The sequence below is a fragment of the Pan paniscus genome, chromosome 15, assembly GCF_029289425.2.
Source record: "Pan paniscus chromosome 15, NHGRI_mPanPan1-v2.0_pri, whole genome shotgun sequence".
NCBI lineage: Eukaryota > Metazoa > Chordata > Mammalia > Primates > Hominidae > Pan > Pan paniscus.
The window spans coordinates 24,046,138-24,065,209 of record NC_073264.2 but is presented as its reverse complement, the minus strand read 5'-3'; the positions used below and the strand labels follow the sequence as shown (position 1 = coordinate 24,065,209).

General features: G+C 47.7%; 1 protein-coding gene across 2 annotated transcripts; it reads right to left on the bottom strand.

Moving 5' to 3' along the window:
• Positions 1 to 4,605: 4,605 nt before the first annotated feature.
• On the bottom strand, positions 4,606 to 18,728 carry ABHD4 (abhydrolase domain containing 4, N-acyl phospholipase B). 2 transcript variants are annotated; one of them, XM_003808131.4, is made up of 7 exons: positions 18,630 to 18,728; positions 15,220 to 15,308; positions 13,222 to 13,594; positions 12,905 to 13,059; positions 10,449 to 10,560; positions 7,068 to 7,254; positions 4,606 to 6,106 (listed from the first exon to the last, which is right to left on the bottom strand). In XM_003808131.4, exons 1-7 carry the CDS (start codon positions 18,650 to 18,652, stop codon positions 6,017 to 6,019), a joined length of 1,029 nt encoding a protein of 342 aa, XP_003808179.1. In that variant the 5' UTR covers positions 18,653 to 18,728; the 3' UTR covers positions 4,606 to 6,016. The 2 variants fall into 2 exon arrangements, with proteins under 2 accessions (XP_003808179.1, XP_063452236.1); XM_063596166.1 differs by having other exon boundaries at positions 4,606 to 7,254; positions 18,517 to 18,638.
• Between the last annotated feature and the right edge of the window lie 344 nt (positions 18,729 to 19,072).

Here is a 19,072-nt window from a genome sequence, read left to right as displayed (position 1 = left end):
ACAGAATACAGCCCTCAGAAATAATGCCGCATATCTACAACCATCTGATCTTTGACAAACCTGACAAAAACAAGAAATGGGGAAAGGATTCCCTATTTAATAAATGGTGCTGGGAAAACTGGCTAGCCATATGTAGAAAGCTGAAACCAGATCCCTTCCTTACACCTTATACAAAAATTAATTCAAGATGGATTAAAGACTTAAATGTTAAGACCTAAAACCATAAAAACCCTAGAAGAAAACCTAGGCAACACCATTCAGGACATAGGCCTGGGCAAGGACTTCATGTCTAAAACACCAAAAGCAATGGCAACAAAAGCCAAAATTGACAAATGGGATGTAATTAAACTAAAGAGCTTCTGCACAGCAAAAGAAACTATCATCAGAGTGAACAGGCAACCTACAGAATTGGAGAAAATTTTTGCAATCTACTCATCTGACAAAGGGCTAATATCCAGAATCTACAATGAACTCAAACAAATTTACAAGAAAAAAACAAACAACCCCATCAAAAAGTGGGTGAAGGATATGAACTTCTCAAAAGAAGACAATTCATGCAGCCAAAAGACACGTGAAAAAATGCTCATCATCACTGGCCATCAGAGAAATGCAAATCAAAACCACAGTGAGATACCATCTCACACCAGTTAGAATGGCGATCATTAAAAAGTCAGGAAACAACAGGTGCTGGAGAGGATGTGGAGAAATAGGAATGCTTTTACACTGTTGGTGGGACTGTAAACTAGTTCAAGCATTGTGGAAGTTAGTGTGGCGATTCCTCAGGGATCTAGAACTAGAAATACCATTTGACCCAGCCATCCCATTACTGGGTATATACCCAAAGGATTATAAAACATGCTGCTATAAAGACACATGCACACGTATGTTTATTGTGGCACTATTCACAATAGCAAAGACTTGGAACCAACCCAAATGTCCAACAATGACAGACTGGATTAAGAAAATGTGGCGCATAATACACAACGGAGTACTATGCAGCCATGAAAAATGATGAGTTCATGTCGTTTGCAGGGACATGGATGAAGCTGGAAACCATCATTCTCAGCAAACTATCGCAAGGACAAAAAACCAAACACTGCATGTTCTCACTCATAGGTGGGCATTGAACAATGAGAACACATGGACACAGGAAGGGGAACATCACACACTAGGGACTGTTGTGGGGTGGGGGTAGGGGGGAGGGATAGCATTAGGAGATATACCTAATGTTAAATGACAAGTTAATGGGTGCAGCACACCAACATGGCACATGTATACATATGTAACAAACCTGCACGTTGTGCACATGTACCCTAAAACTTAAAGTATAAAAAAAAAGTCAATATTATTATTATTATTATTTTGAGACAGAGTCTCGCTCTGTCACCCAGGCTGGAGTGCAGTGGTGTGATCTTGGCTCACTGCAGCCTCGGCCTCTCGGGTTCAAGTGATTCTCCTGCCTCAGCCTCCCGAGTAGCTGGGATTACAGGTGCCTGCCAACATGCCCAGCTAATTTTTGTATTTTTATTAGTGATGGAGTTTCACCATGTTGGCTAGGCCGGTCTTGAACTCCTGACTTAGTGACCTGCCCGCCTTGGCCTCCCAAAGTGTTGGGATTACAGGCGTGAGCCACCGCGCCCAGCAAAAAACCGTCAATATTATAATAGCAAGAGGAGAATGTTTATCTTGAGATATTTCACCAGGATGGGGTTGAGACAGACCCTCAGAATCTCAAGTGGCTTTCTTGCTTCTGCCAGATGGACCAGGACCCTGAGGAAGGACAGAAAAGGAAGGGAGACTGAGAGAAAGGACCCTCCAGACCTCATCCGAGGACTCTGTATGAATTGAAAAGTCACAAAATGAGAAAAAATGTTGTGCACCATTCACTGGACATTGTGTTTGTTATCAGTTAAGAGTAGGAGTCTTAGGCTGGGCGCGGTGGCTCACATCTGTAATCCTAGCACTTTGGGAGGCCAAGGTGGGTGGACCACCAGAGGTCAGGAGTTCGAGACCAGCCTGACCAATATGGTGAAACCCCGTCTCTACTAAAAATACAAAAATTAGCCGGGCATGGTGGCAGGCACCTGTGGTCCCAGCTACTCAGAAGGCTGAGGCAGGATAATTGCTTGAACCTGTGAGGCAGAGGTTGCAGTGAGCCGAGACTATACTATTGCATTCCAGCCTGGCAACAGAGTGAAAAAAAAAAAGTAGGAGTCTTTTCTCCCTGACCATGAACTGTACCTGCAGGGTCATGGATCAGAATGGAAAGAGGTACTCATCAAGATTTCACCACCCTTTTGGCAATGAAACCAGACTACATTTTTAGCACACACACTTTGGTGTCTATACCGAGGAGGAAGTTAAATTTAGCACATTTTCTGCTAGTCGCTGAATACTGCAGTACCTCCTGGGTCTTAAGTTGAGTCACAGTCCTTAATATCTATCTGTGGAATCTCTCCTTTTAAACTGCTAGGCATTTGAGGAGCCTGGATTTATGGTTCGAACTGTCACCATAAATCCTTAGTGCCCACCCAGAAACTGTGCTGATTGGGTAGAATGTTCATAGTAATTTCTTAGTCCCACCTAGTGGAATGTTAGGAATGTTCCTGTCAGATGGGGTGTGTGTCTGCATGCTGGCTTGTGCCCATGTGTGCAGACCATGTAGTATAAACAGGGGACTCTGGGTGACCTTTCTCAGACTCTTCTTGCATCTGTTCCTGAAGAATGTGTTTGCCTCGTGTTGAGTTGGAAAAAGCAGATCAGCATGTTGTGCTACCTCCAAAAAAAAAAGTGATTCTGGAGCAAGCAGAATGAACTCTCAGGGGCACAGGCCCTACTCTACCCAGCCTTCTGGGTCAAATGTCAGAGACAGAGTCCCTTAGACCAGTTCTTGCAGACACAGGGCACCAGAATCTCCTAGGAATGTGTTTAAATGTAGATTTCACGGTCGGACTCCATTCAGGTTAACCAGATCAAACTCTAGGGAATACAGCTCAGGAATCTATATTTAAAAAAAAATACCCCCAGGTTGTTTTGTTATGTGACTGCGTTTGGTAACCACTGCCTCACTTGGCCCGTTCTTCAAGAGGGTGGTAGGGTCATGAAGTGTTGATATTAAGTCTTTTAGATTTTACCTTCTAAGCATCTTTTGCATTTTTCCCCTCTCTGTGTCCATTGGCCCCTAGCCAAGTCCAAACTACCATCAGCTCTGGCCTGGACCACTGCAGCAGCTTCAAAGTTCTCATCCCCCTCTCATCTGAACTCCACAGAGCAGCCAGAATGGCTCTTTCAATCTCAGGCTGATTTTGTCACACTCCCTACCCCACCCTGACCCCCATTCATTTCCTTCCATTGCTTTTTAGAATGAACACAACATTCTTCATGTGGCCAGAGGATCTGCTGAGCTGGTCCCTACTGATCTCACCAGACTTCTCTCCCAGCCACCTGCCTGTGCAGTCGCCCCTCTCTCCAGACAGTCCTTCCCCTTTCCCTGGTCCTGCCTTCAGGCACAGCTGCCATCACTTCTGCAGGAGGTTTTCTCAATTCTCACGGGTAGCACTTTAGCAATTTTACATTGATTTACATAATATTTTGACTAGGTGCATGTCTCTGAGTGAACTGGAATTTCTCACAAAGGCAGACACTATCTGTTTCTTCACTATTATAGCCCTAGTGGTTGGCATGTAGTAAGCTCTAAATACCTGCCTTCTCCTCCCTATAACAATCCTCAGAGAAGACACAGGGTCCTGAGATGGATCAGAACTTTGTAATTATATTCAGGAGGAGTTCTGTCTGTTCATTCATCATGACATGTGTAGTATCATGTGCTTTTTTAAAAAAATTTAGTTTTAATACATTTTCAATCAGCCTATGCACATGGAATATGCGCCATTTAGAACCGTGGAATTCTGGGCCCAGCTGGACTCAGCCAGCACAGAGAAAGCACTGTTAGTAATGATTTGAACACTTTTTTGAATACTTGGTATATCTCACTTCCCGTGGCTTGATGAAAACAAACATTTATTGAACACGAACTATGTGCTAGATGTACCCTTTGTCTTTATGTTGCTTATGGTCTGGGGAGGAAAGAGACGCTAAACAAGTAACCACAAGTTTATAAGTTTTACAAAAGGGGCAGATGATATGCCACAGAGATGCAGAACAGAGGGGTCCGAGTCTAGTTTAGGGAATCAGGGGAAGGCATCTCTGCATAAGGAATATTTGAGCTGAGATCCAGAGGATGAGAGGAAGTTAGAGCAGGATGCAGGGAGCAGTACATGTGTGGGCTTCCCTTGAACTTAGGAAGAAAGGGTGTCTAATGGGCAGCAGGAAGTACTAAGCTCCACCTCTTACTGTGAACTGGGGCTTGCCCCATCCACACTGTGGATCTCGACTCCTCATTTGTCATGAGTGGTTGGCTGAGAGGGCCTGTGCTGACCTGGACTCTGGGCTGGGTATAGCGGGCAAACGCCATACTAAAAGGACAAGGAATCGTGGGTAGGCAGGCAACCCTCAGGACTCCCTTCTCTCAGGCATCACACAGGCTGTTGCGAATTCAGCACCACCAGCGCTCGTCAGAGCAATTTTAAACATCATCCCCACCGGTAATTTTTACTTGTTTCTTTATTAATATAGAAAAGGAGCCCAGGGCAGCTGGACCAGTAGTACAAAGCACCAGGAGTTAATACCATTCTGGTGAAGGGGATGGTTTTACAAAAGTGAAGGAGCAGGCAGGAGCCGCCAGGTTCTGAGGCCAGGCCCAGCCTACTGCCCAGAACCCCTGAAACGGCTCCCTGGGAAAAAGCTGACAGATGGGTCAGGGATGGATTGAGCTGGAAACCATGGGGACAGATGGCAGGGATAGAGGGTCATGCAGTGGGAACCACCCAGTGGCTGATAAGGACAGGGAACTTGTGGCTGGAGGCTCCCCATTGGGCCATGGGCAGGGGCTTGCAGATGGCCTCAGCTCTGGGGGCAGGTAGAGAAACTGCAGAGACTGATGGGCATGGAGAACCCAGACATGGCCCTGGGGCTGAAGGGCCTTTCCACCCTCTCTTCACCAGGAGCCACCTTTGCTCTATACTACATATGGGGCTTCAGGGCCCAAGGCACAGGGGAGGCTCAGAGGCCTCCAGTTGGGAGGAAGATGGGGCAAGGAAGGAAGCACTTGAGTGTCCCTAGCTTAGGCAGCCAGGGATGAGACACAGGCAGGACAACAGCACCCCCGCATAGTGGGGCTAGAATGTGGGACAGGGACGGGCTTATCCTCGGCCAGTGACTAGGACCAGCCCCATGGCAATGGTGCCTGTCTCCAGCCTTAGCAAATCAAGTGTGCAACAAGCACAGGGTGTCAGCAGACCTGGGCTCTAGCCTTACAAGCTCCGCCAGAACTTGAATCACACAGAGCTGTATCACCATGGTCCAGCCATGTCCTGCCTTGGCCTGTTTCCTCCTCTGTCAATGAGGGCTTTGAATAAGACCTTCTAGGTCATGAAAAGGACTCTGCAGGTGAAGGGAACTCCAGGACCTGCTCTTGGCAGTTAAGCAGACCCTGGATGGAACTGGTATGGGATGGGGTGAAGTGGGGGATGGAGGAGGAAGGTGTTCTTGCATGGAACCTATCCCCACAAACACTACAGGGCGAGGAAAGGCCACTGGAAGCCCTTCTTTGCCCAGAGGAAGAAAGGCCGCAGAGAGAGTGAATGTGGCTTGGTGCAATCCCTTCACATCCTCCACCATCTGGGTAACACTTGGCAAGGAGTGGATGGGTGGCATTGTGCAACCCTTTATGTTCTTCCCTGGGGGTGGCACTCAAGGCCTCTTGTGGCTTCTGCCTTCAGCCTTCAGTGTAGGGTCAAGAGTGTTCTTTTCACTGTCGTCCTGTTCTGGGAACAGCACAAGACTCTGCCTGGCTGGCACATGTTAGTTTGTGAGGAAAGGACAGAGTGGGTGAGTAAGCAGACAGGGAGGTAAGAGTGACTCTCTGGCTTTCTCCTCTTCCTCTTCAGAGAGCGGCTCAATCAACTGAGTCACAGATCTCCTCCACCACAGCATTGAAGATGTGTGGCTGGTCAGCATAGACATGGTGAGAGGCACCCTTAATCTCCTGTGGAGAGAGAACCCGCAGGGACGGGATGGCCCTTTATTCCTGGTGCTGAAAAGCCTTCACGCTATTTCTTTTCCCCTTAGACTTGCTTGCCTGCCACCCACGAGCTCTTATCAGAGATAATGCTCCACCTTTCTCGCTTGGATCTTGGTATTTTCCTTTGACAGCCAATGCTTTCCCATTCTACTTACTTGATGAACAGTCACTCTGTCTTTCCTTCCGTGTTAGCCCCACCACTGATCTGCTCATTTAATTCAAAGGTCCAGTAAACCTGGGCCCATGGTTGGCACCCAGCCTCATTAAGCACACTCATTGGCACATGGTGGAGAGGGGTAAGAAAAAAGGGGAGGAGGTGTGGTGGGGAGGCTTCATGGCAGCCTCTACTATTCACTCTACTGCCCATGGCTCTGGTTTTGGGGTAGAAACTACATGGGGGCTGGAGTAGCAGCAGGTGCCTGGCTGCTAGACAAGAACCAGCCTTTTAGCTGAACTGGGCTAAAAGCAGGAAGCCCCCTAATGAAGACATTACAATACCAGCACTTTGGGAGGCCGAGGCGGGCGGATCACCTGAGGTCAGGAGTTCGAGACCAGCCTGACCAACATGGAGAAACCTCGTCTCTACTAAAAATACAAAATTAGCTGGGCGTGGTGGCGCATGCCTATAATCCCAGCTACTCGGGAGGCTGAGGCAGGAGAATCGCTTGAACCCGGGAGGCAGAGGTTGCAGTGAGCCGAGATTGTACCATTGCCCTCCAGCCTGGGCAACAATAGCGAGACTCCATCACAAAAAAAAAAAAGAAGAAAAAAAGATATTCCAAAGAGAGTTTCCAAACTTCTGAAATCTACTGCTCTATCTCAGTCTGTCCATTCCTCTTTCTCCTTGATCACCCTTCCCTACCCCAAGGCTGAGAGGTGATTGACTCTCAGTCATCATTTCCACTCCTTGGGTGGTGCAACATACCATGTCTCGGACATAAGAATCTGGCCGCTGCATCTTCACCTTTTTTCCCGTACTGGTATCTATCCAGGTGTCGGACCCGTAGATCATGGTGATAGGCACATCTTTTCGAATCAAGTGAATTCGCTCCAGCATAGGGCGCCGGGCCCAGCCAAAGGACTCCATCATGGCTTTGAATGCTGTCTCACCACTGTCAAAAGCAAAACAGCAATAAACTTCACAGCAGAATATGTCAACTTGTTGGTCTCTTCAGAGACTGAGGCAGAATCTTAGTCATCTTTGTATTCCTGTCAAAGCCCCACACTGGGCTCATTAAATATTGGTAAGATTAGGGGATGACCAAAATTCCAGAGGCCTCCCATCACAGAAGAGTGCGGAGGAACACTTGTGAAAAACCCCATGGCAGTACGAACTGTCCAAGAATCTGAGAATGAAATGGGTTATTATTGACTCAACAAATATTCTGTCATGCCCTGGACTGGGAAAGGGGACATATGAACAAGAAAGGCAGGGTGCTGTCCCTCCTGGAGCTCACACACTTTAGCTCATGTGTTAGGGAGGTAGGCATTAAGTAACTAATCATATGATTAATTGTTATTTAATTTAACATTTCTTGGGCTGGGCACGGTGGCTCACACCTGTAATCCCAGCACTTTGGGAGGCCGAGGCGGGCGGATCATTTGAGGTCAGGGGTTTAAGACCAGCCTGGCCAACATGGTGAGACCCTGTCTCTACTAAAAATACAAAAATTAGCGGGGCGTGGTGGCACGCTTCTGTAATCCCAGCTACTCAGGAGGCTGAGGTAGGAGAATTGCTTGAGCCTGGGAGACAGAGGTTGCAGTGAGCCAAGATCACGCCACTGCACTCTAGCCTGGGCGACAGAGAGAGACTCTGTCTCAAAAAAACAAACGAACAGCCGGGCACGGAGGCTCATGCCTATAATCCCAGCACTTTGGGAGGCTGATGCGGGCAGATCACCTGAGGTCGGGAGTTCGAGACCAGCCTGGCCAACATGGTGAAACCCGTCTCTACTAAAAATACAAAATTAGCCAGGCATGGTGGTGCATGCCAGCAATCCCAGCTACTTGGGAGGCTGAGGCAGGAGAATCGCTTGAACCTGGGAGGCAGAGGTTGCAGTGAGCCGAGATAGTGCCATTGCACTCCAGCCTGGGCAATGAGCAAACCTCTATCTCAAAAACAAACAAACAAACAAACAAACAAAAAACAACTTAAAATTTCCCAAGAAGGATGAAAAGGTGGTCGAGTGCTATGAAAACACAGACTGAGGATTTAGCCTGTTGGGGGTCTAGAGACATGGTCAGAAGTTCATCTGAGGTGAACGCTTAAAAGTGAGTACTATAGTAGTAAAAAGGGCTTCCTGAGAAGACTCTGGAATTAAAAATCAGTCTTCCAAGGGCTGGGGGAGCAGCAGTTTCTGTTAAGCAAGAAACAACAAATGCCAATGTAATCTATTTCACTCCCCGGTCATTTGCTCAGGTAGAATGAATTGAGGCCGTAACATGAGGTGTCCACAAGGCTGGGGCAGAGCCAGCTTTCTGGGGCTGGTCTGCAGCTTCTGCTAGAGATAGGGCAGGTTGGGGACACTGCTGCCTCCTAGGCTTGGCCTGTTTAGTACCATCAGATCTCCATTCTCTTTTACATGTACAGATGAAAGGGAACCTGAGTTCTGCCCAGGCCATCAGAAATAAATTTTTCCTTAAGATACTGCAGCACGGCAGAAAAAGCGTGGAATTTGGAGTCAAATGAATTCAAATCCTCAGCTGTGTTTTCTTAGCAAGTCATGTAACCAGAATATACTTTAGTTTCCTCATCTATAAATGTAGAGTATTATACCTACTTCACTAGGACATCATTAGGAAAATAAAAATATATACAAAGCCCCTAAGTTTAGGTGAGGTGAAGTAGATACCCTCAAACATATTGGTCAAATTTCATGTTTTCCAAGGAAATGATAAGAGTTACCATGAGCTTGTCAGGGTTACAAAGTCAAAAAACTCAGGGAGTTACAAAATTGAGTGATGGTGTTTGGGGGTGAGGGAGCTGGTTGTCACTGATGTCACCTTTGCTTCCTCTGGGATGTGAATGAATTATAAACTTATATACTCTGTGGCTTAGGTTGGGAGGACATTGTACAGAACTAGGTCTGGGATGGGGAAAGTTCTGGGGAAAGGGCTAGGGCTGGGCCTGTGGGGCCTCAGGTGGGTATGAGACAGGCACTGAGCCCATGGGGGCTGAGAGAAGGGCCAACGGCAGGAAGACAGGGGAACCTGATTTGACTGCTGAGCTGGGAGTTTCTATACTACTGTTTGATCAGGGTTCTTCAATTAGCTGAGCTCATGTGGAATGCTGGACAGACAGCTCACACACTGCCCAACAGCTGTTGGGGTTTGAGGTTAATGTTCAGACAGTATTGCTGGAATGCAAATCTCTGCCTTTCTCATGGCTTTGGGCTCCCAACAAGTGACTTGGACAGCCCTAGAAAGGAGTAGGGCAGTAAGCTTGCCTTTGCTGAGATACCTCCCAGCAGCTCGGGTTGTCACCAACATGGCCTCGTGGTATCAGCCAGTCGCAGGGCACTTCCACATAAAAGGATTACCTCCCTGACTGCCCTGCCATCCACGGTGCCCAAACTGCAGGTAGGTAGGCTTGTGGGGCCTGCTGTGTAAATAAGCAGCCCCAGATAGGAACTTTTCAAAGTTCTCGAGACACCCCCAAATCTCCCAAAGATGCAAATAAATTTCTGTCTCAATGATAAGGCATTTCAAATGCACATAATTAAATTTTAAAATGCATGCTCTTTCATTGAGAAATTCTATTGGTAGTAATGTGTTCAACAGATACAGTCACATGTGTGTACAAAGGCACATGTACATGGAGGCCCTCTGAAGAAATGGTACATGTGCTATTTTAGACTGGAAATAATAAGCAAATGTAGGGACTACAGGCCCGGGACAGGAGAAGACTTCCTTTCCTTTTGAAAAATATCATGTTTTTGCTAATTATTTTTGACCTAAAAAAAGAAAAAAAATACCATGTTTGTATCAATTTTTCAGTTAAAAAAATCTTCTAAAATATTAACATTTTCCAGACTCTTGCTCATCAGGCCAATTGCATACCTGTAGGGAACAGGGAGGGCCTTCCTCTAGAGATGGGCAGCATGTTTAATTAATCTATTATCTTCTGTATTCCTTTGTGTCTGTCCCTGGGGAACTCTCTGGAAATGATCAGGCTTGCTAGTGCCTGTGTTTACCTAACTGAGTCAGAGCTTTGTTGAAGAAGAAATAAAGCCCAGAACTCCAGCAGCTAAGAGTTTTATCTCCTAACAACTGTCTGCCCCAAGCTGGCCTGGGGAGCGGCCCTCACCTGGGATTCTGTGCGTTGCAGTGGTAGATATACTCTGATATGGTATCATCTTCGAAGAAGTCTGCAAACTTGCGTTTGAAGTCCGGCCGGAATCGCTGCACCAGACCAGGCCCTGGGAGGGGATAGAAAAACACAGAGAGGCCAATTTGGGAGGTGGGGCAGGGAAGACTCCTGCCTGTGTATGTTTTGAGAACTTTAACTAAACCTTATTTCTCCTAAGGGTTTGTTTGCTTTATTCATTTAACACTACAGCGGCAGAAAGAGTGCAGGAATCTACTGGGAAGGTCCAGGTGACTTCAAATCACAAAGTCAGCTCATTACCAAAGAATTTAGAGACAATCTAACAACACTGAGGAGCCAGGTTATTTTCAGCTCAATGAAGCCCCGAGATCTTTCCCTGCAAGAATCACAAGCCCTCCCCATCAGAATCCATGGCTGAGATGCTCTTCTCTTATAGCCTGAGCTATGTTCTCCTTCTCCCAGACACCCTTATGGCCTTTTAATCTTCTGATGGTAGCGGATGGAACTAGACCACCTCCCGACAGCGCTCTCATTTTCAGGCCTGTATTAGAATATGTGGAGAGGTGAACTAAACACAATCGTGTCTCAGACTCAGGGCACTGTTTTACAACAATCTGTTCGTTTCACCTCATTATGGTATACATACATGCAACAACAGACTGTAAAAATGAGGTCTACTGATCAACTTCTGATCCCTGATCTCTCTCTTTCTCTCTGGTCTTCTCTCTGTTTATGAGAAGCAAGAGGGAGGTAAGAAGGGGCTGGGTTGGGGGTGCCATGAGGATCTGTATGGGCCTGGCCCTCCCTCCTGCATAGTCCTTCATGGCTGCTGGCCAACTTCCCCAACTATGATAGCTCTGATGCTCCTGCATGAGCCTGGCCAGAGGTGAGAATAGGGGAGAGTAGCTCGAGCAGACCTTCTTTTTGGCAAAGGACTATAGACTCTGTTGGAGACCACGGTGCTGGGAGCCTCTGCCCACTTACTGTCCTTTGGCACCCGTGTCTTGGTATCCTTCCTCTCTCTCAGAACTCCTAAACTCCTATCTTCTAATCAAATGCTTTTTTTCTTTATCTGGAATCATTCTGTTTTTCTTGAAGGACCTAGAGAGATAACTCTTACTTAGCCATCAGCAATTAACTCATAATAATTGGCTATTGAATATTACTCTGTAAGCACAACCATCAGTACAAGACAGGCATCACCAATCTTTTCCATTGGAAAAGATTGCACTTTTCTGCTTTGCACTTCATCAGAGTAAAAAGCTCCCCAGCGGAGAAGGGTGCTGGCAGTGTGAGGTCAGAAGGCTGGAGATATTGATACTATTCATTATGGCTAGCTCCCCATGGTCCTCCACCTCCTTTTCTCCCTTTTACCCACAGAATTTGCTGACAGCTACCAAGTGCTAGGCGACACAGAGCAGGTGAAGATGTGGTGCTTGCCTGGACAAGTGCATGGTTCAGAGGGGCTTGCCTGCCACTGTGGGTTATGTTGGAGGCTTTGGTTCTGACCTCTCCCTGCTGCGGGTGTTGGGTGAACCACAGGGATGGGATCCAGTGGTTACTGGGCATGAATCACCAGCAGGTTTTCATAAAATTTCACACACATTGGGTGTGGTGGCTCATGCCTGTAATCCCAGCACTTTGGGAGGCTGATGCGGATGGATCACTAGAGGCTAGGAGTTCAAGACCAGCCTAGCCAACATGGTGAAACCCCCGTCTCTACTGAAAATACAAAAATTAGCCAGGTGTGGTGGGGTACACCTGCAGTCCCAGCTACTCAGGAGGCTCAGGCAGGGGAATGGCTTGAACCTGGGAGGCGGAGGTTGCAGTGAGCTGAGATCACACCACTGCACATCAGCCTGGGAGATAGAGTGAGACTCTGGTAGCTATTCTGCTCCACCTGTTCCTGGCATAGGAAAAGCTTTTCCCATGCCGATGAAGAGAAAAAATACAAAAAACAAAAAACAGGCCAGGCGCGGTGGCTCACGCCTGTAATCCCAGCACTTCGGGAGGCCGAGGCAGGCGGATCATGAGGTCAGATCGAGACAAGCCTGGTTAACACGATGAAACCCCGTCTGTACTAAAAACACAAAAAATTAGCCAGGCATGGTGGCAGGTGCCTGTAGTCCCAGTTACTTGGGAGGCTGAGGCAGGAGAATGGCATGAACCTGGGAGGCAGAGCTTGCAGTGAGCCGAGATCGTACCACTGCACTCCAGCCTGGGCGACAGAGCGAGACTTTGTCTCAAAAAAAACAAAATAAAACAAAAAAACGAAAAACCTTCTCAAACCTTGAACAAAGTGATCTGGTTCAGATTAACAGCTTTAAATAACAAGGCTAGGCCAATTTCCACTTTTTAGGAATAAGTGGGAAAGACACTGTGGGCCTTCTAGAACATTATAGCCTTCCTTTAAGGAGATACTACAGGCTACTCACCCCAGGGCCCAGCTACTCGAAGAACAGCCAATGGATTGGAACGTCCTAGGACAGATGCCACGGCTTTGACCCAGGCTGGGGGTGCACGGATCTCACTGGGGTTAGTTGGTCGGAGGGGAAAGCCCCATGGGTCCACCAGGATGAGGTGTTTAACTCTATGTTAAAGGCGGAAACAGGAGAAGACACATTATATTCTCTGGTAGTTGCCATAGCCCCTTAAATCGCCTGGGAATGAGAGAAGTTTGGAAATGAATACTGGAAAGTTCCCAGTAAGGCCAGGAATTAGGTCACGAGGGATAGAGCCATCTCCTTATTACCTATCAGGGTACTTGATTGAGTAAGAAGTGGCCAGGAATCCTCCCAAACTGTGCCCCAGGAGGATCATGCTGGGGATCCCCATGGTCTCCCGCCATGTCTCTATCGATGTCACAAACTCATCCTCAGCCCCCTCCGGGTCCCTTGGGAATGCTGGCCTTGAGCTTCGCCCGAAGCCAAGCAGATCGAAGGTGTGCAGTGTGCGGCGGGCACTCAGTGAGTCCATGTTGAGGATCCAGAGACCCACGCCGCCCCCAAAACCATGCACCATCACCAAGGGGGTGCGGTCGTTTTGCTCGGGGCTCACAGTCACCGTCCAGATCTTATTCTGGTTTGGGAGGGATACATATCTGGCCAGGAACTTATTCTGGAGACCTGGGGAGGAAAGAATCCCATGGTAAGTCAATAAGTGTTTCCTGACGGCATCATCATTTTGCCTGGACTACCACTCTTCACATTCTCTCCATTCCCCAACCCTCCCCAACTTCCCTCAGCTCCTTCCTCTCACAACCCTCTGACCACTGAAAACAACTCTCTCCTTAACCAAACTTTAGGCAAGCCCTTCTGAGCCCTCTTCTTGACTAGGCTTTGACCTTGGCCCCTGGCCTGTCTTCCAAATGTCTAGCTCAGTCTTAGCAAGAATCCTGCAAAGTCAGGATGAGTAAGTCATACATCAGTTAGTAAGAATTCCTTCATATTTGATCAAGTTCCTCATCCCTCACCTTTGACCTTCCTTCAGCAATGATCCTGTTAAACTGGTTTGAAAAGAACTCCCTTTATCTTTGATATCTCCTTTTATCTTTGATATCTCCTCAGCAATTTTCTATCCACTGACCCCCCTCACCATGCTGCTTGGTTATAAATCCCCACTAGTCCTTACTGTATTCAAGAGTTGAGCCTGATCTCTCTCCCCTATTGCAGTAGTTTTGAATGATCTTTACCAATTTAATCTGTCAGAATCACTTTTTAACACTACACACTCTAAAGAATTCAACTCCAATTTATAGACCATGTAGTCTGTACATAATAAGCGGGACCGTCTTATCCCTTGAAACAGTGTGCCCAGCTCCCTTTAGGCCCAGGTGGCAGTGACACCACCAACCCCACAGAGCTCTTGCATCTATTGCTCTTGAACCTGTGTGTGCTTGGGGCTTGATGGATGGACAGAACTGTGGTCCAGCCAGTTGGAGGGAGTGGTGGGTGTGGACTGAGCCTCGGGTGAGAGACTGAGGTGGGGCAGTGCTTGTTCTGCTGGTGTGACAGCAGTCTCCCGGGAAGAGCTGCCTGGGTGAAGCAGCCTGGATCCTGGACAGAGGCCTGAGAGCTCTGGCTGCTGTTTGTCTGCACTTACTCAGGCCCAGAAGAGAAAGGGTAGCTGTGGCTGGGGCAGTAGGGGTGTGGTGAAGATCATATGGGAAATATGGGAAGAAGTGGCTTAAGGGGCTTGTTTGAGCGAGTGGCTGCTGCTGCTGGTGGGATGCCCTGCTGCAATGTAACAGTGCCGATGACAGCTGGTCTGCAAACCACAAACTACTGTGGTAACCAGATAGGTGGGGGGCCAAAACCAGGTAGAACACAGGAATAGTAACATCAGAGAATGCAAGATTGCTGGCCAAGGGTCTGCAGGTGGTAAATCTAAGAAGTACTTGTGTGGTGAGAAGAGAGGAGGGGAGGAAGAGAGAAATGGGGGAGAAGGAAGGAGGAAGGGGAGAATGTACGTGTTTGTGTGTGTTAGCCGGCACTGGCATAGGGTTTGAGGTGAAGTTGCAGGAAGTGGCAGGAACTATCCACATGGCTAGGGAGATGGTGAGGAAGCACTATTATCAGGTATGGTGCCGTCTGTATGCACCTCTTCCCTCACACAACTGACATCCTTTCCTCCCACCCCGTACACACTGTTAATTAGGAATCAGTGGGCTCAATGTAGCAGGCTCTGGGAAGATCCTGAATCCTTCTTGGGCTCCATGAGGGAGGTGGGACAAGCTGTCCATTCTACTTACACTGGAGGATCCTGGCTTCCACATTCTTCAGCTGAGACATGGAAGTGGGGCGCCACGTGGGCAGCCAGCTACTCAGCCAGCCTTGAGACCTGGGAGGAGGAGACAGAGACACTCATTGGCAACATTGGAAAGAAACATTGATGCTCTTAGCCTTGCTGAGAGTTACAAAAGAGTTCTCAGGAAGCAGGGTGTTTCCTAGCCTTGAGAGACCTGCCCCCCATGGCAGGCAGCAGTTCCCTAGCTACCTGATAGACTGTTTCTTTTTGGTAAATGGGTATTAACAACATGCCCCTTGTTTCAGTAGATATTCAGAACATCCTGTATATAGTACTTTAGAGTTTACAAAGCTCTGTCGTATTTATTATCTCACTTCAGCTTTCTAATTTCTCTTTGTTACTGATTATCATAATTTATGTTCAAGGAGATTAAAGGGAGAGGCATCTTTTAACTAATGTTTCAGTTATCCTTTGCTGTCCCCAGTACTAGCTGTTCCTTAACAGTAGGACAAATTCCCATGCCGTCTGCCCTACTGGCAGGGCACTGGTTGGTGTTTATGTATGCCCTCTTCCAAGCCCCTAGAAGTGTGGAATACTGTGTTGTGCCCAACTGATCTCTCGGGTAATCAATCAGTCCAACCCATGGAGATGGGGTAGGCAGGGAGGAGGAGGTGAGAGACCTGGATTCAAGTTCTGTTATGGTTCACTGACAGGACACAGGTTCCCTCTGGTCTTGTTTTCTAGATTGTAAAATGAGTAGAAAGCTCACCTATGTCCTCACCTCTAATGACATGCGGTAACACAGATAACTCATCCTGTTTTCTCCTTCACACCCAGGGACCTTAAGTCATTGCAAGGTAGAGGTTAAAAGCACCAGCTTTGGAATTACACACACACACGCACGCACACACACACACCCCTGCTGGACCTGAATCATGGTGTTATCATTGATGAGCAGAATGGTTTTGGCCCATTAAATAACCTGTCTTTGAGCATCTGTATATGTAAGGACACTTGTAAGATGCCCAGTACAAATGAGATGCTCAATGAATGACAGTTTGTATTATTCCTTGTTAACCCCATATGATATTTCTCTTTTCTTGAACTCTGCCTGAGTTACAGGACAGATATCTACAGCTATAGGAAGGGCCTGTGAACACTGGCGTATTCAAGGTAGGGCACTCTAAGGGGGAGTGAGGGGAACCATTACCAAATCCCCTTGGCCCACACTGGGCATCCTGATACATCATTTGAAGCACAGAATTTTAGATTAGGATGTTTCCTTAGGAATCAACTAGTCTAGCCTCTGTATTTTACAGATGAGCAAACTGATGCCCAAAGAGGTCATACAAGTTAGAAAAAAAGAACCAGAACTAGAACCCCTTATCTCAAATCCAGGTTTCTCTCCCTGAACCTTCCAGCCTCAGCTTTTCAAGGTCATATACAAATATTCACAGAACATAACCACATTTTTACATTTATGTCTGTTTTCTCAAGGGAGGTGTGATCTAAACTCTGAAGGCCAGAGTTCCAATTTTAGCACTGTCACTTACCAGCAATGTGACTATGGGCACATTATTTAGCTTTTCTGTGTCAGAGCTTCCTCATCTTTAAAAGGGAGGTAATAATATCTACCTCATAGGGTTGCTATAAAGATTAAAAGTGTTAATGCATCTAAAGCATATAGAATATTGCCTAGCACAAACTCCCAATCAACTTTCTTTCCCCCCAGCTAAATCATAAGTTGTCTACATTCCCAGTGTTTTGCAAGTAGCAACTCTCAGTGGATGTTCGAAGTTTGAAAGAAAAACTGGGGTTGCAGCTGGGAGTGATACATCAATGGTTTTAGCCAGATGAGAGTTGTCAATATCAATCGATCTAATCCTAGGGAGACTCAGAATCCTTTTAATATTCTACTGGAATTCCCTGTAGGCTTGAAGCACGGGGACCAAGACCACAGGATTTTGTCAGCCTTAAGAGACAAATTTTCTCTCTAAATCACAGACTGTGACAAGTCAGATCATAACACCTGGATCCCACATTGTCCTGTTACTGTACAAAGCAGAGTTCAGGAGAAACGCTACCCAAGGAACAGCATCATAGACTGCTCAGCAGAGAGTTCTTGGTGGGAGAATTACTTTGCTTTCCTTCTTCACCAAAAATGTTACAGGTAAACTCTGGAAATGGTGCCTGGCACACTGTATGTGCTCAAAACTATGCGGGAGGTAAGGGCTGGGGTGGGAAATTGAGGCAAGGAGCAGAAAAGACATTCAGCCGTGAACTTAACCTGGCTAGGATGGTCTCTGTCAACTTGATGCGGGAGAAACACAAGGGGTTCTGTGCTGGGAGAAAATTCTGTTCTAGACCTCTGTGATCTTGGGCAAGTCTCCTAATTTCTATGGACACCAGCTTCTTCATTTTTAAAAAGGAGCTGAACTACCTGCATGTCCTCCAGCTCTAATATTCTGCCTCCCTAAGTCCTTTAAAGCATCGCAAATTTCCTCTTGGAAAAGTCATCTTAGAAAGTAAAACATTCCCCTGGACATTTCTTTCAAGCCCAGCAAGCTATTAATTATGGTCATAAAGTTAATTAGTTTCCCGGACTTCCAGTTCTACAGGTCTGAAAAACAGGATTACTGGGTCCAGGAAAGGCCCGGTTCTGGTGAAACCAAGGCTCGGCTGGGAGCTGAGTCATTCTTCTCGTAGCAACTTTTTCTTACTCCTATCAGATTGCGAACTGCTAGTCACACCACCTACAGGTGGTATCCCAAACCTGATGCCCTTGAAAGAGTGGTAGCAAATCCCAATAGCTCTAAATCTGAAACCATTGCATTAAAGATGTTGTTATGATTATTAAAAGCATTATCAACTAGGATCACATGCGGCTACGTGTCTCGGTGGGCGACAGCTAAAGAAACTCGCAAGCCCGTTGTTCCACACCAATTTCAGCGCGATGGAGACCTCTCCAGTCTCTCCACATCTTCTCTTTGCCGGGCGGAGGGAGGAGGCTCTCTCCATCCCCACGACTGCGTCCTGGGGCAAGTCGAGACGAGCACGCCTGGCTGCTACCTCCGCACCCGCGTCCCACAAGCTTGCTTTCGGGGATCTCACACATCAACATGGAATCTCTCCAGAGGCCAGAGGAGAATGAGGGGCACTCGCGAGGACTAAGGTAGAAAGCCAGGATCCCCGGGCTGCGGGCGAGCGCGTCTCCCATGGCTCCCCAGGCTCAGCCGCTGCCTCTTCTGGGCAAATGCAAAGCAAGCAACGCACCCACCCCCCGCCCTCCCCGGAGGCCGACCTGGAAAAGGAAGAGCGGGACGGTGTCTACAACTGTTCCTCAGCCACAGACAGTCCCAGGATCATGGCCCAGAGAGAGACAGAGAAAGAGAGAAAGGGACAGGATTAACTCACTGCTGCTCCAGATCATCGGCCATAGTAAACAAGCCTTGCCAGGTCCTGGCGAGCCCGCCCAGCGCCTGACGCCAGCACCAGCTGACCCGGGAGGCCGCGGGGAACAAGGGGGCGTGGCCGCGCAGGGGGCAGGGCTCGCGGCGGGCCGGCGGTCGGCGGTGGGACTCTCAAAACTCTGCAACTTGGTTTCAGCTAGTGGGGCCCTTGCTGTGTTTTCAACCACTGGCATGTGTCCCGGCAGAGATGTCTCTGACGGTCTCAGAATAGGACAGTAATCCTGGTCACACATTTGGGGGAGTCCTTGCAGGAGCTCCGACAGCCCTCCCTTCTCTCATAACTAAAAAGTGGTAGAACTACGCCTGCACGCTCGCACCCACTCTTTGGGCTTCCCATTGTAACTGTGTCCTCCTGAAATCGACCCTTGTTAATGTTCCTTCTAGTAA